The sequence below is a fragment of the Pollachius pollachius genome, assembly GCF_949987615.1.
Source record: "Pollachius pollachius genome assembly, chromosome: 3".
Classification (NCBI taxonomy): domain Eukaryota; kingdom Metazoa; phylum Chordata; class Actinopteri; order Gadiformes; family Gadidae; genus Pollachius; species Pollachius pollachius.
In genome coordinates this window covers 7253998-7269293 of record NC_136936.1, presented here as the reverse complement: position 1 = coordinate 7269293, position 15296 = coordinate 7253998, and the positions used below count along the sequence as shown (strand labels likewise).

Genomic DNA, 15296 nt, shown 5'->3' with positions numbered 1-15296 from the left:
GAGTATTGAGTGGACCCATTCACTGCGGAGAGAAGCTTGTTCTCCTAGCATTGTTTGTAACACACACACTATCAGGGATCAACCTGGAGGGAGGGAGGGGGGGGGGGGCACTCTAGTGCAAAGTACTGTATGTAAATCGTCCCACCGTGCACCTCAAACCCCTTCCCCAAATGTCTTTAGTAACTGATAGTACTCCTAGCCACTCAATCACTCACTCACACTCACATGCATGCACACACACTCACACACGCACACACAAGTGGGTCTATGAAGTATTTTTTTTCAAAATGGGACAGTTGATGGGAAAATATGTATTTTGGATTCTGTAGACAATGACGCTCTCGTAGGTAACAATAGAAAAAGAGATGAAAAAATATAAAATAAATGAAACAAAAGCAAACACACCATTTACCACAGTTACTTTTCTCTCTTTCCTTCAGTTTTTAGTTTGCTTTCCCTGGTGCAGGTCAGCAACGGTTCTCCGTACAAAACCGAATTAATTCAGCCCTTTCCCCTGACACGGAAATTGCTGTTTGAGAGGACGGACGTGTGGTTCGAGAGAAACGGTGACAGCATGTCCCCGTAGTACATCGAGTTAAAACAAGGGATGATGTAACACAAATATAAACTTCACTGTATTCTAATCCAGTAACACCTGCTCAAAGCAGTAACCTAAGACTTTTCATCCCCTCTGTCTCTAGCTCCTTCTATTTCTATGGCCTTAACTTCAAAAACCTCACATTTGGTTTGTCACTGCTCAGCACAGCACTATACACGATATATTAAAATTTATTCCCTTCATAAATAAATGCAAATATCCTTTTTTTTACCCCCAAACATTACGTATATTTACAATTTACACAAGGCTAAGAGAAACTTCATGCTTAATGAGGATGGATTTGTTTTCAACGTAGAGCACTAGAATAAAAAAGTAGATCATTAAGGGACAGGGGTGCGTGGATGGATGGGTTTGGACGGGAAGAATGTCATTGTCCCCAGGTGGACGGCTTGAAGGTTTCTAAAGACTTTCGCTCAAACTCTCAGTCCGTTTAGAGTTGTTCAAACAAAAAAAAACATTCTTTGGTCCTGAAACCTAGCGGCCATTTTAGGTCTGTGCCTCACCACTTCACATCCCTATCAGAGAGGGCTGGCTGCAGGCCAGAGTGAGAGAGAGGGAGAGAGAGAGAGAGAGAGAGAGAGAGAGAGAGAGAGAGAGAGAGAGAGAGAGAGAGAGAGAGGGGGAGAGAGAGAGGGGGAGAGAGAGAGAGAGAAAGAGAGAAAGAGAGAGAGAGAGAAAGTGAATAATAAAAGAGATAGTGAAAGCGTATTTGTCCATTTTGTAGAAAAGAAAAGAGAGGGAGCAATCCTCCGAGCCACCACCACCACCACCGTCCTCCATCTTAGCTGGCTGCAGCCAAGAAGGAAGGAAGGACGTCCATATTAGGAGGCGTTGAGCACGGAGCGGCTGTACAGGGTCTGGTAGTAGGCTCCTGAGTCCATGGACACGGGCCCCGGGCTCTCGTAGATCTGCTTAGCGGCGATGGGGGAGCCGCTGGCGTAGCCGTTGTAGGCCATCACCTGGTCCTGGTAGGTCTTCAGGTCCATGCGCTGCTCGTTGGACATGAGGTTGGTGATGGAGAAGGGGTGGTTGAAGTTGTAGTGGGGGTCCATGGACTTGAGGGCCTCCGTCTGCATGTCCATGTTCTGCTGCATGGAGCTGGGCAGGAGGTGGGCCCCGCCGCCCAGGGACTGCGGGTGGAGCAGCGCGTTGGAGGGGCAGGCGGAGGACAGGGACAGGGGCGACGGGGGGATGAGGGAGGCGGAGGAGGGCGGCGGCAGGGAGCCGGCCGGGCTGTGGGGGTGTGCGGAGGGGGGAGCCGGGGGAGCGCAGTCCATCAGGGGGCCCCGGCGGTGCTGCTGGTCGTCCGAGGAGGAGCCCGGGTGGGAGTTGTCCGAGTGGGTGGAGTCGGCGCCCTCCGAGCCCCCGGCGGGGCTGTGGACCTCGGCCATGCCGTCCCCGCCGTGGGCCCCCTTTCCGAGGCCGCCCCCCTCCTGGCTCTTGCCCGCCTTCTTGGCCGCCGCCTTCTCCTCGATCTTGAAGCGCTTCTGCCGCCGCAGGTAGCAGCCGTTCTCGAACATGTTGCCCGAGTTGGGGTGCAGCGCCCAGTACGAGCCCTTGCCCGGCTTGTCGGGCGAGCGAGCCACCTTGACGAAGCAGTCGTTGAAGGAGAGCGAGTGGCGGATGGAGTTCTGCCAGCGCTGCTGGTTCTCGCGGTAGTAGGGGAACAGGTCCATGATCCACTGGTAGATCTCGTTGAGGGTGAGCATCTTGCTGCCGCTCTGCTGGATGGCCATGGTGATCAGGGAGATGTAGGAGTAGGGCGGCTTGGCGTGGGTCAGGGAGCGGCGGTACGGCTTGGGGACCTCCTTGGGGCCGGCCCGGCTGATGGCGCCGGGGGAGGGGTAGCCCAGCTGGCCCATGGGCTGGCCCATGTTCTGGTAGTGGGACAGGGAGCCCAGGGAGCCGGGCCCCGAGGAGCCCAGCTGGCCCAGGGCTCCCGGGTTGAGGGAGGAGGTGACGGGGGACAGGGACATGTGGGTGGGGCCGGCGCCCATGGAGGTGAGCGGGGAGTTGCTCAGGCTGGAGGGGGGGTAGGCCATGTTCATGCCCGAGGAGGGGGGCGCGGCCGGGTTCAGGTTGATGTAGCTGTTGATGGGTCCCATGGAACCCATGGAGCCGAGGCCCGAGTTCATGGTGCTGGCGGAAGAGTACATCTGCGGACAGAGGGGAGGAAAGAGGTCATTATGCTGTCAGGGAGGTTCAAAATCACTGTGGATGGTGGGCTTGTGGTGAGGTGTCCTTTTAATTAGTTACAATTTAATTAATGCAATCACAATGTTTTTTTTTTGGGAAGGTTAAAGTGTCAAAAATAAAAATGCATTACACAAAACACTGGAAATAACGTAATACTCTGAAATGTGGAACCGTTTGGAAAATAAAAAGGGCAACTCGGACGAAATAAGCTCTATCAATGCACAAAGCAGCTCTTAGTGTGGAGAGCCCATGGATTTCACACGGCAATGTTAACCTGAAATGCGTAAAATGCGCGTCATGGGTGCCGGACCTTTGAGACGAGTCTACTTCAAACTTTTTCATGAAGAAAACAAACGAATCTATGAACGCCCGCATAAAGGTTTAAATATAAAACCGAAATGGCCTTTTATAGATTCCCAAATCGAAAATATTGCGAAACTCGCCCCAATGATTAAATGATTGAACGATTAAAAAATGTTGTTAAAGTAAAAACAGTTTTAGCATGAATACGACATCAAACCAAATTTATGTAACCAACAAACGAACTAAAATAACCACGAATGACGTATCGGCCTACGGGGAATAGCAGACGGGTCGGTTAAATATTATCCAAAGCTTTCTGTAATTGCAGGAGGGTCACAGCCGAGGTGAGAACCGCAGTCTATATGTTGATATAATTAACACTAATCGAATTAGTGCGTAAAAACATTATTATAATGGTGAGGAAGCACATCTTAATGGTCCTAACACCTTGTGTGTGGAGCGGAGGCCAGGAGGCCTGCACTAATGTTTCCCTTTGGGTCCGCCAGCCTCTGTTACTTTGATTCACACACTTGTGACTTTAACATTCCGCATGATAACTAAAGAATATATTAGATATGAAGTATATTATGTAGCCTATATTGCGTATAACTGTTAAAAATATTAAATAGACTATTTGGTGGTGGACCGCTTCTTCAACAAGTCGCAACAGGTCGCTGAATGTTATTTAAATTCGTTATTTTAATGCTTATATAGTATTTAAAAGACATGTGAGTTGGTGTATTGTGCAGGAATAGTGCACATGGTGAGCGTTAGTCAGGGGGTCCGTTATCTTACCTCGCTGGCCTCGCTGTAGAAGGTATTCCACTCCGGGAGATCGTGGGATTCCATCTTCACAGAGCTCAACATCCCCGAGAAAACTCTTTGCAGGAAAAAAATATCTAACAAGTACTGCGAGGGAGAATCAAAATCGAATCCTTTCCAAACTTGTGAATGCCTACGGCAAACAACTTCGCAAAATCCCCCCCGAAAGGAAAAATAGATTCGCTTCTTTATCAGGAGAGTGACGCGAATAAGTGGATGAAATTAATGGAAGTTAAAAAAATTAAATCTTCGTAAAGTGGTGCTCAGTCCTAGGAATTTCAATGTCAATATTTCTTATTTATCAACCATCCATTGTTTGATAAGCACCAAGCACACCTTGATCTGCGGGTAACAGATGTTATCCAGGCCTGCGGGGAGGGCTCTCTCTCGGCTGTGGTTCCGTCCCAGCCGGGCTGATATGCGGCCGTCGGCGAGCTAAAGAGGGCAAATATAACTCGGAAAACTTTGACGTGTGCGCTTATAAGTCGCAGGTAGGGACCCGCCCCCGTGTTCCGATTTGAATAATTCGGCTTCAGGAAGGGCAAGCGAAAAGGCCTCTGTGGCCCCCTGGTGTGCTGTATATTGGCCCCTGGCCGCTGCAGACGAGTCCGCTGTCTGGACCCGTGCTCTTTTGTTAAACGCTGACACACACACACACACACACACACACACACACACACACACACACACACGCACACACGCACACACACACGCACACAGACACACACACACACACACACACACACACACACACACACACACACACACACACACACACACACACACACACACACACACACACACACACACACACACACACACACACACACACCACCGCGTACTACACGGCCCTGGGATGACTTGGGAATGATGTGCAGGTCTTGTCTCTGACTCTCTGCAGTGTTCCATTTCTATTTTATTACTGTAATCCGGTCTCATCCTGTGTCTGTTACTGTAACATTTCTCTATATGCTCATAGTCCTCGTTAAGATTATAGAAAATATAAAACAACAGTGCAATACAGGTAAAAACAGACATGCAGACATATATATATAGGAGGACAGCTGATATACATTGAAATGTACATTAAGATATATTTATACAGACAGACAGACAGACAGACAGACAGATAGACAGATAGACAGATAGATAGATAGATAGATAGATAGATAGATAGATAGATAGATAGATAGATAGCCAGATAGATAGATAGGCCGCCCTATATAGATAGATGTACAGACCGACAGACGGCCCGATAGACAGATAGTTGGATATATAGAGGTGAGAGGTGTTGAAGTCGTTTGGTGTTTGGTCGAAGGGGAGCTAGTTAGGAGAATCATCCGCCAGAGGGAGGGGCAGGGTGGGGGTGGGGCTGATGTGAGCCGGAGAGTGAGAGAGCCGTTAATTCCACAGGCTATCACGTCTTTCAGCTCGGTCAAGTGTCGCAACAGGATCTCCAAAAAACACTGCGCTGTGTTGAAATACCAAAAGCTTTTTTAAAATGTTACGTTACTGATTGTATGACCGGTCGCTACTTGCATTTAAAACATCGCATGAGCATAACTTTACATCACATTTTTTTTTACCTCACTTCCAACACTTTGTGCCGTGCGCCAACCTCGCGTCAAGGCCCCGGGTTGGGACTTCGTCAACCTCCAACAGTCAACCAAGGGATATCTGGAGGAGCCGCCAACAGAAGAAACTATAAATAATGTAATCCAATGTGTTGTGCGGGTCCGATCCCTCCTGCGGAATACACAACAGAGCAGGGGGGCGCGTGGGGGGCAGACGGAGAAGCGTGAATGTCAATGCCTCGGCCTAATGCCACTGAATGGAGATGTAATGGATGCGCAGGGGGGGGGGGGGGGGGGTCCACGCGGGATTACTCTGTGAGAAACGATCTCGAGGAAATAAACTCCTCCCAGGAAGGAGCCTGCATTCGTATCGGGCCAATATGCCACACACACTTGCAAAAGTGTTCACTTTTTAGAGATGAATATGTTGACAAGAGAGCGTCCACGTCGGGCGGTTTGATATGTGTGTCAGTCATGAGCAGTAGGTCTCTGGGTTTACATGTAATGCAGCATGATGTCTGAAGGTTAGTGGCCGAAATAGGAGACCAAACTCTCCTGTCTGTCCTCACCTTTAAGCACCCAACGATTATCGTCTATTTGCAAAACGCTGTGGAGTCGATTAGCACTTTGAATGGACTAACACGTCAGTGATTGTAATGATGTAATTAAGCATGAAAGAAAATCATTGGACCAATGGATATACACAAAATAAACACCTAATCCAGATCATCGATTCAATACACAATTTTTTATTACCCCAAGATTAATCTTAAAGGGTTTATTCCGTTATACAATTGAGCAAAACGTGTTACATTGTGTAACAATAATATTCTTAGAGCTAACCCTAGCAATAAAGGACAGATTGTGTGTCGTCGTCGTCGTCCCCCCCCTTCACACACACACACACACACACACACACACACACACACACACACACACACACACACACACACACACACACGTTAATAAAATGGCATTATGTAACAGCAGTCAGTTATTCAAAATCATTTATTTCCCGAGGTCTCCATGGCAGGTCCCGACGTCCGATGCTCTGAGCCTTCCCCTGACCCCCAACACTCCGCAGCTCCCCCTCGGCAGGCCCTTCCTCAAGCCGCTCCACTGTCCATTGACACCTAATTGGTTGAACAATAGCCTTAATGAGGTGCACGTAATGGAGGAAACGACGCATCTGCCCACCGTGGTAACCAGGGGAGAGGAATAATCATAATAATCCCTCCTGCGTTTTATAGGCCTACTTAAGAACTCCAATGGCCGGCCCGTGTATTAGTATTCTAGAGGGGATGTTGGCCTAAAATCGTGCTTTATAGGCCGAAACAGGTTTTACATATGCATAAAAAAAGAGCTCGTAGCCTATTATTTCCCCAAATGACCGACGGTCAATGTTGCAAGCAGCCAAGAGCACTTACCGGACTGAGAGGTCAAGTACTGAAAGGGTATTCAACCCGCCAGTTTCTGAGCCACCCTTGGGACTACTGGACTAAAAGCTCCATCTAGTGGCCATTGCGTAGCCTATACAAAATGTTCACCAAATACAATATAATAGGCCTACGTATTCTAATGCAATCTTTATTTCTTCCAAGTTATGACTAAATGTAGAGTGGAATGTGTAGATATTATTGACAAGCAGAGGAACAGACTTTCAACATTCATAAGGAGGTTTTAATTGGTGTATACTCCAACGGAAATGAGAATCAATGTGTTTTTGTAACCTTAGAATGAGCCCTTTATCGGTAGGGAGCGACCCTCTTCTATAGAAATTGTACAGATTAAATAACTAAATCCAATGTTATATCTATCAAGGAACTTCATCACAATTACATCATTTTGGTAGGGCCTACTGGCAGCTTCCAGACCACCGTAGCTTCTCGTGTGTGGTTGGAGAGGACAAGGTGGGGGGAGGGGAGGTATTCAGTTGGTTGCAAACTACAATCCCACCGCTAGATGCCACTAAACCCTCCCCACAGCACCTTTAATAGGATACTTGTTTAATGGAAAGGGACAGAAGAATACAGTGAAAAAGGTGCACATTTCCTCAGTATGTAATGAAACACATACAACACTTGTATGTGTTTCATACTAGAGTACAATGTCACGCCTGAAATAACCAAGAGTATCACTCAATAATTTTTTAAACTCCATTTATTCCCATATTATTTTATGTATTTCGTACATAAAGCTGAAACAAATCTATAGAAAAAAAACAGCCTAAACCCAACATGGGGATAGAAAAACAGAAAGCGTAGGTGGGGGTGGGGGGGGGGGAATGTACACAGCCTGATAAGCTTCACCCAAAGAAACAAAAACAAAAACAAGCAAAAACGACAGGTCCCCTGCAGGGACACAAAGCACTAGGAGACCGAAGGACCCATTGCATGGAAGCTAAAAACACAAACATTCACTTGTGACTCAATTTCAAAAAACACAAACCAATAGAACATTGCAAGCCTGACAGACAAATGGACAGGCAGACTGACTAACAGACATACTTACTGACAGACTGTGGGCATCTTAGAAAGGCACTTACTGATGGCTGCTTAGAAGCGTATTCAACTTAAACGAAATCTCCAGGACAAGTCCTGCAGCGCAGACCTGATATGTGTGGCTGGGGAATATATATTTCTTTTTATTATACATTTTCTCTACGTAAATTCCTGTTTATAAACGTTATGGCTAAATGGAGATATTGATTCAGAAGACCTGGTCTTTCAGTCTTTCTTAGAAAATACAAATTTACATCCAGAAATTCTTGCTGGGGTATAAATCTACCTTTGGTTCGTCTGTGCTTATATTTCAATATTTTATCAAAAGGGGAACCAAACCCAGAAACCCAACGGTTGAACCTTAATGTTGGAACTCCCCATCAAGGGGTCCCAACATGGCGAATAAAAGGCCACTCTTCCATGGTGTGATCGCACTGAGACGTGCAGCGGGCTGCGGGCTAATGTATACTCGTATACGATTGTAAATTATTGTTGTTGATTGCTGTTGTTTCTCTTTCTTCTGTACGTAAATCGCTAAATGCCCTAAATGTAAATGTAAATTATGGCTTATATATCATTTGTATACTATACAGTATAGGCCAATCAAACACTCTAATATAAAACAAGTCCTAGGAACTAGCAGAAGATACTCTCTCTTACATTCAGGGGTTACATGGAGGGGTGTCCGGACGGCGGTGGGGGGAAGGGGGACCAGGCAGCAGGTCGATGCGGCGACATCATACATTAACTGGTTGTTGCAACACGGGCTAACCTTATCCTCTCTGCATGCAGGTCAGAGTCTGCGTTGCGTAAAAGAGCCGAAATCTATGAAACACAACAAAAAATTAACAATGCCAGGAAATGTCCTCAACCGTTGATATGTCATTCAGGTCTGCTTCTTGATTTATTTTATTTTTTCTTTGGCAGATTTTTTTCATATTTTGAATATATTCTAACTGGGGCGATAGCACACAGAGTCGTTTATCTACTACAAGCTACGGCTGTGGAGTTTACAGTTTCGAAAAAATAAGTCAAATATATATTCCAAAATGTAAATACAGCGAGATGAAGACCGTTGAAATGTAGACAGGGACAGCCAGTGTGTCTGGCGTCGGGGGACGCCGATCTGTGGGTTCAACCGAGGCCAACCTGTGTCTGGCACCATGTTCTGTGGAACACGGGTGAGCTGGGTCTGAGATTCCTCCCATCTGGGTTCTGTACAAAGTCACTGATCGGGTGTCAGAATGAACTCTGGAGAGAGAGAGAGAGAAAGAGGGACAGACATTTTTAAAACATTGTGCTGCGGGGAGTAACATTATTTAGTATCACACTTGATTCATGAAGACAGAAGAAAAGGTAGTGTGACCAAACCTGTCGTCGTCAAGGTGAAGGCTGCTCTACTACACACACACACCATCATGTCTCCCTCTCCTTCTTCACCGTGATGTCGCCACCACCACCAGAACCAGCTCCAGACGCAGCCACCGCGGCCGGCCCTCCCGTGCCCAGGATGGTGGACACCTCTCCCTGCATGAAAGCCCAGGGAGGGCTGTTGGGAGAGCTGTCCAGGGGACAGCGCTCTCCACTGGGGCAGTACACTTCCCCGTCGCCCCTCCGGTTTTGGATGTACCCCCTGGTGCACGGGAAGCAGAACCTGGAGGGAAGGAGATGCAAGAGGTATTGCTCGATTAAAACGGTTTTAATTGAGGCTGGTGGTTGGACATAATCAGTATTGCACTGCACACTACAGATGATAAATGTCTAAAGTCTGATTTGAACAATTGAACATAATTCAGCATTTTCTGTATAAAGAAATGCAGAACATTCAGACAAAACCCAACAGGGGGTACCAACCGATGGCCTGGCACCGACGGACACTGGACAAAGTGAGTGTCCTCCAGGCGTTCGTGACAGAGGGTGCAGGACAGCGTGGCTCCGGTAGAGAGGGTGTTCCCGGCCGACGCGGACCCCAGCTCTGACGCCCCTGCATGGGGCAGCGCCGCTGCGGTAGTGGCCGCTTCTGAGCTTGTGCTGGACCCCAGGGCCTCTCCTCCGGACCGGGCCGCAAGGGGCCGGGGCTGCCTGGCCGGGGAGGATGCGGGCTTGGGGCTAGTCTGGCTCACGCCTCCCGCCATGGAAGAGGACGGCAGACCCGCGCTCTTGCCTCCACTGCTGCCGGCTACGGCCGAGTGCATCTGGTTCTGTTGCTTGGACGAGCTGAGCTCGCGCTCCAGCTCTGGTGTGATGAAGGGGGCTATCCCCATCCCGATGCCCAGCTGCCTCCGGCTCATCTCAGCGAGCACAGGTGCGGGGAAGATCAGGGGGCTGCTCATTGGGGCTGTTCTGGCCGTTAGGCCAGCAGGCATGCCAGCTAGCAACCCGTGGGGGATCCCGGCTATGCCCTGACTGACGAGACTTGGCGGGATGGCGGCCGCGAGCATCGGTCTCCGGTTGGCGCTGGGGCTTTGGCGGTGGACCTCTTGTGGCTGTTGCTGACCGTCGCGATGCATCCCGTTGGGGGGCACTCGGGCACTAGACACGGCACTCTCTCCTCTTGTGGGTCGCTCAAAGCGTTCAGGATGCGACCTGCTCCCATCCCCATCCCCCCTGCCCACCGTGCTGTGTTTATTGGATGGACCGGGGGACCGGACGGCACCGTCTTGCATCCCGTGAGTCCTTTTCAGCTGCCGGGCACTGGCAATGAGGAACTCTATCTGGTTGGCTCCCTCGTAGTTAACGCAGCCCCGGCACACCACCTCGCTGAAGTCCCACACCACCGTCCAGGGCATCTTGGGCAGGTCGCAGAGGTAGCACCACTGGCGCCTGGAGGAGGACGATGACGACATGGCGAGCCAGCTAATGCGTTAGCTCACGTCAGCTAGCGTTAACCTATTTAGATTGGACAGCCACAGGCAGTATTTTTCAAGAAAAATTTGAGTCTTAAAATGTTTGAAACATTTTCAGGACAACGTAATGCATTCTAAATTTGGCGAAAACGCTCGAGGCGGTGCGTTGTAGTCGCTGTTGTTTGTGGAAGTTTTGTTTTGATTATCCACTCCGACTCTTTCTTCTGCTGTCAACTGCTTCCGAGATGGACTCTGGGACGTTACGCAACACGCGGTGAAGGATTCTGGGAGGTGTTGTTTTCTTGTGGACTGCGAGTAATGCTGAAGTACACGGGACAGTCATATCAGAACTACAACGTGAAGAGGACCGGAAGTGGAAGTTGCAGAGGTCAAGGTTTATTTTTTTGTCAACACATGTTCGTTCTCCGCTGTAAGTGCCATGTGTTTTTAGGTATACCGGACGATCTGAACGTTTAGATCAAAATGCCAGCTGATATTTCAAACTCGTCGAGTGAAGATGAAGAAGATACCCAAACTACTGCGTCGACCGGTTTGCCGAAGCGAATAGGTATGTTGAACTTATAAAACGATGTGCGAACTTTCCTTCCTTTCGTGTTGAATTGGCTGAAAGATGTGAGACCTACGATTGTGAGATTACGGGGTTACGCCTGATTTATGTACCAAACATTTTGTTATCTGCTGTGTCAATAAATGTTCAGCAGATTGGGGATGTTGGTCGTGCAAGTGGCTTGTTGATGATGACCAGAACTTGTGATTGTAGTAGTTCAGTGGTATCTGAATTAAAAAAGACTGACGTGTGCATTATAACATTGTGACATATCACAGTGTTCTGACTGAGTGAAAACGATATATAATGTTAAAACAAAATGTATACGTGTTAATATTGTAAACTGGTGTCTTACGTAGTATAAACTGTCATGTAGCCTGATGTAGACTTAATGTTTTAATCTCTACCTCCGTTCTTATCCACAGTTACGAGGCCTAACGCATACAAGTGTCCAGACGACTTCGTGTCCTTCACCCACAAGCCCTGTAGCAGCACTTTGAGCAATAGTTTGAAAAATAAAAACACTGAATTATGGCTCATAAAAGCGCCTGCCAGCTTCAACCCAGAACGGTAGATGCACTCTCTTCCTCTCTGTCTATTCACATTGTATATTACACATGATTTTAACTGTGACATATTAAGTAGCGATTCTATAGGGGTGTACTGAAATCAATGTTACAACATATTCTACATGACCTTTGTTTTCTTAAGTTACCATATGCACATGCATGATGTTGACTACTATACAACATTTTGGGCAAGACCAAATGATAAACACTGGTAAACAGTATGTTAATTCTAGAAAACTGTCTGCAGGCAGGGCAGCATATAGAGGTCAATCTATCTTTACTGGGGCTTTAAAATGTGGAATCTCTTGTGGTACCAACCAACCTGCTTTTGTCACTTTCTATCTTCCTTACTGAAAGGTGACCAATAGGGCCGGGTGGCACAATGGTTACGATGTCTGATACCAAGACTTTAGGGTCTGGGTTCCAACCCCATACCTTCTAGGCATCCTGGAGCCAATCTAACCCTTTAACCGCTCATAATAACATGCATTTGTAAAAAGGCTTTTATAAAAGCATCTACTCAATAGATGCTAACCATCGCCTCTGCTCGTCCATCCAGATTCAGCGGCGTGGCAGTGCCCCTCTCCGGCCTCCAGACCGTCCGCGTGCCCGCGGCGGCGCCCGGGGCAGAGGCAGCTAGCGGCGGAGGCCTCCGCCAGGGCCTGTACAGCGTGCTGGCCGCCAAACGCCACCCCACGGACCTCCACCTGCTGACGGCCGCCGGCCCGGCCTCGGGCCAGGTGCTGTGCGGCCCCGCCTTCTCCGGCGTGCTCAACGTGTGCGAGATCTACGGCGACAGCGGCGACGCCCTCCTCCGGCCCCGGGCCATCCCGGCCGCCCCGGCGCCGGTCATCCCCCCGGGGCTGAAGCAGCGCTTCCTCCCCTTCGGCTCCAAGACGCCCACGCTGACCTGCGTGGCGGAGAGCGAGCTGGACGCCGGCGCCATGGGCCCGTCCTCGGCCACCCTGCTGCCCCGCGTGGTCAAACACTTCCCCACGGAGGAGGAGATGACGGAGGAGGAGAGGAGGAGGGAGAGGAAGCGGAGGAAGAGGGAGAAGAGGATCAAGTTGGAGAGTGAGGACCCGGCGGAGGAGGAGGTGGAGGTCAAGATGGAGGAGGAGGAGGAGGAGGAGGAGCGGATGGAGAGCATCGAGGCGGTACTTCTCGAGGAGAGGAGGAGGAAGAAGAAGCGGAAGAAGGACAAGGAGAGGCAGCGGGATGCGGCGGGGACCTCGGAGGAGGCGCTGGGGGAGGTGGAGGCCTACTGCGGGGTGAAGGAGGAGGAGGAGGTGGTGGTGGTGAAATGTGAACCCATAGACTTCTCTTATGAAGATCACGAGGGCTCGGCCAAGAGGAAGAAAAAGAAAAGGAAAAGCCGAGCGGAGGAAGCCTAGCCCTCATTCTGTCAGGGTTTGTTTCGGGGCGACAAGTTTGATGGTTTGGCTCAATTTAATTTGCGGTTTTGCTTCGACCCAATGAACCACGCCAACATGCCTAATCAACACCACATGCTAGTAAAGCCGGGAATCAGGTAATATGTCGGCTTCACCCCTCGCCCGGTCAGCCTTTTGTATCGTTTTCCTCTGGCTCGGTTGCCATGTTAGTGTATATAGTTACACAACAGTGCGCTAGCGCCGTACGCTTTGTTAATATTCGGTAAACAGAGTTGTCATGTTCGGGTTGCCAAGTATGATTCATTCCAGTTGTTATAAAACACATTGGGTGTGTATTTTAGGACTAGGATGTTCTGTGTCTCCGGTTTGCTGTAGATATACATGTGGTTGGTACATTTTTTGGAGTCTGAAAATAAAATCCCAGATAATCAAGATGTTTAGTTTTCTCCATAATTTCATCCAGTCCGAATGAACTGATACAGGCACGGAAGAATTGTGCAACAAAGGTTTCTGTTAGGAGTTGGATTGCAAAGGCGACTAAATTCGTTTTCATTTAACATTTTCTACTGCTGGGTGAATAAAGCAGTCTTTGTATAATCATGTTGTGCTGCACTTGGCACGCTATTTTTGGAGTTCCCTACAGCACAGCCAAGATTTACGTTGGAGTCAGACTTGTAACCGTTTAATAAAGGCCATAAAACCAGCGAGTCTGGAGTCAGGCGACTACCCGGTAGATGGCGCTCTAACTCACATGTTGGTTCTTGGCGGTCCAACCAGCCGAGTATAGCGCTCCTGACCAGGGGCCTCAACGACTGCATTCACCCCATTTACTGTTTTTTTTTTCAAGGATTATACATTTTTTATACACATTTATCCACACCGGAAAAATAGGCTGACTGGTTGCACTATTTCCCCCTCTTTTCATACCGTCGTGATAGATTCGCCTGGCAAGACACACAGGTGAAAAAATGCCATTCCAGAATTTCGTTGGCAGAACGTTTGCAGACTCTCTCCCTCTCTCTCTGCTCCCTCCACTCTCTCCTTTTAACACACTACATCACCAGCCCCCCCACCCGGGGTCCTTTCTCCCCGCGCTGCACCGAAGTATGGTCCTGCTTCCTAATGAGCAAGCGCCTGGCGCCCATCTCTCCCTGTCTGTATCCGAGCCCCGGCCACGTGCTGCAGGGCTTCCTATTGATCAGCCTGCACCGGCCGTTTACCCCCTTAAATACCCCGCATCCCACTTCCCCATCAGTCGTATGTGTTCACTGTGTACACAGTCTATAATTATATGTTCACGTTTTAATAGGATAGGGCTATGTTTGGCAACGGAAGGGTGCCGAGTGGGATGTTGTCTTTGTTGTTGTAGCGTTGGGTGAATGATGAAACCCTCGCCTCGGGGGCTGCTGGAGCAAAGTGAACCGCTGTGGATTTATGATGTCGGCGCAGACAGTACCCACATGTATCGGTGCTGCGGGTAACGGACTTGTCTCGAGCATGGTCGGTCACCTGTCCTCCCCCGTTTTACAATGACGACGCATCATGTATTGGGTTGATTTTTGACATCTTCTCTACAGCCAGACAAAGTCTTTCAGTATAGGCATATCGATACTGTCTCTGTCGTGTACGTGCACAGCAATGTGCACGCTAGAATAGACAGCCCTGAGGAGGACGCGGGCTAGCCGGCTGACTCCACCCACCCAACCTGGTGGGTGAGTGGAATATATATATATATATATTTCCCAATTAAAATTTGTTTAGAGCAGCCATTTCATTTTCCGTCAGAAGTATTGCGGTTTTTTTTGGGATTCATTGCACACCACATTCTTCATAGTCTATAAGGCCCATAATGGTAGAATGAAATGTTTTCAAATACAGACATTAACCAATATAACAGTTTACAC

At 48.7% G+C, this 15296-nt stretch overlaps 3 protein-coding genes across 3 annotated transcripts in view; 1 reads left to right on the top strand and 2 right to left on the bottom strand.

Annotated features, from left to right (window-relative positions):
* Positions 1–4373, bottom strand: part of foxa3 (forkhead box A3) — a 4792-nt gene extending 419 nt beyond the window's left edge. Inside the window, exons 1-2 of the mRNA XM_079731441.1 lie at positions 3914–4373; positions 1–2775 (exon numbers count right to left, since the gene is read on the bottom strand). The exon at positions 1–2775 is cut by the window's left edge and continues 419 nt beyond it. Coding sequence (XP_079587567.1) covers positions 1441–2775; positions 3914–3985 — 1407 coding nt within the window. The 5' untranslated portion in view covers positions 3986–4373 and the 3' untranslated portion in view covers positions 1–1440. The remainder of the gene's footprint in view (positions 2776–3913) is intronic.
* Positions 4374–7665: 3292 nt separating this feature from the next.
* irf2bp1 (interferon regulatory factor 2 binding protein 1) lies at positions 7666–11083 on the bottom strand. Its single transcript, XM_079731711.1, has 3 exons — positions 9870–11083; positions 9387–9669; positions 7666–9266 (listed from the first exon to the last, which is right to left on the bottom strand). The coding sequence occupies exons 1-2, from the start codon at positions 10859–10861 to the stop codon at positions 9432–9434; spliced, it is 1230 nt and encodes a 409-aa protein (XP_079587837.1). The 5' UTR covers positions 10862–11083; the 3' UTR covers positions 7666–9266; positions 9387–9431.
* A 203-nt stretch (positions 11084–11286) lies between these two features.
* LOC307073246 (uncharacterized protein) lies at positions 11287–13392 on the top strand (the record flags this gene model as incomplete). Its single annotated transcript, XM_079732951.1, has 3 exons — positions 11287–11429; positions 11855–11999; positions 12558–13392. The coding sequence occupies exons 1-3, from the start codon at positions 11345–11347 to the stop codon at positions 13390–13392; spliced, it is 1065 nt and encodes a 354-aa protein (XP_079589077.1). The 5' UTR covers positions 11287–11344.
* Positions 13393–15296: the final 1904 nt, after the last annotated feature.

Coding starts and splice junctions, on each gene's coding strand:
- irf2bp1 (XM_079731711.1), bottom strand. CDS start 10,861: ATGTCGTCATCGTCCTCCTCCAGGCGCCAGTGGTGCTACCTCTGCGAC. Junction 9,670..9,869: donor CCGTCGGTGCCAGGCCATCG/GTTGGTACCCCC, acceptor CCTTCCCTCCAG/GTTCTGCTTCCCGTGCACCA.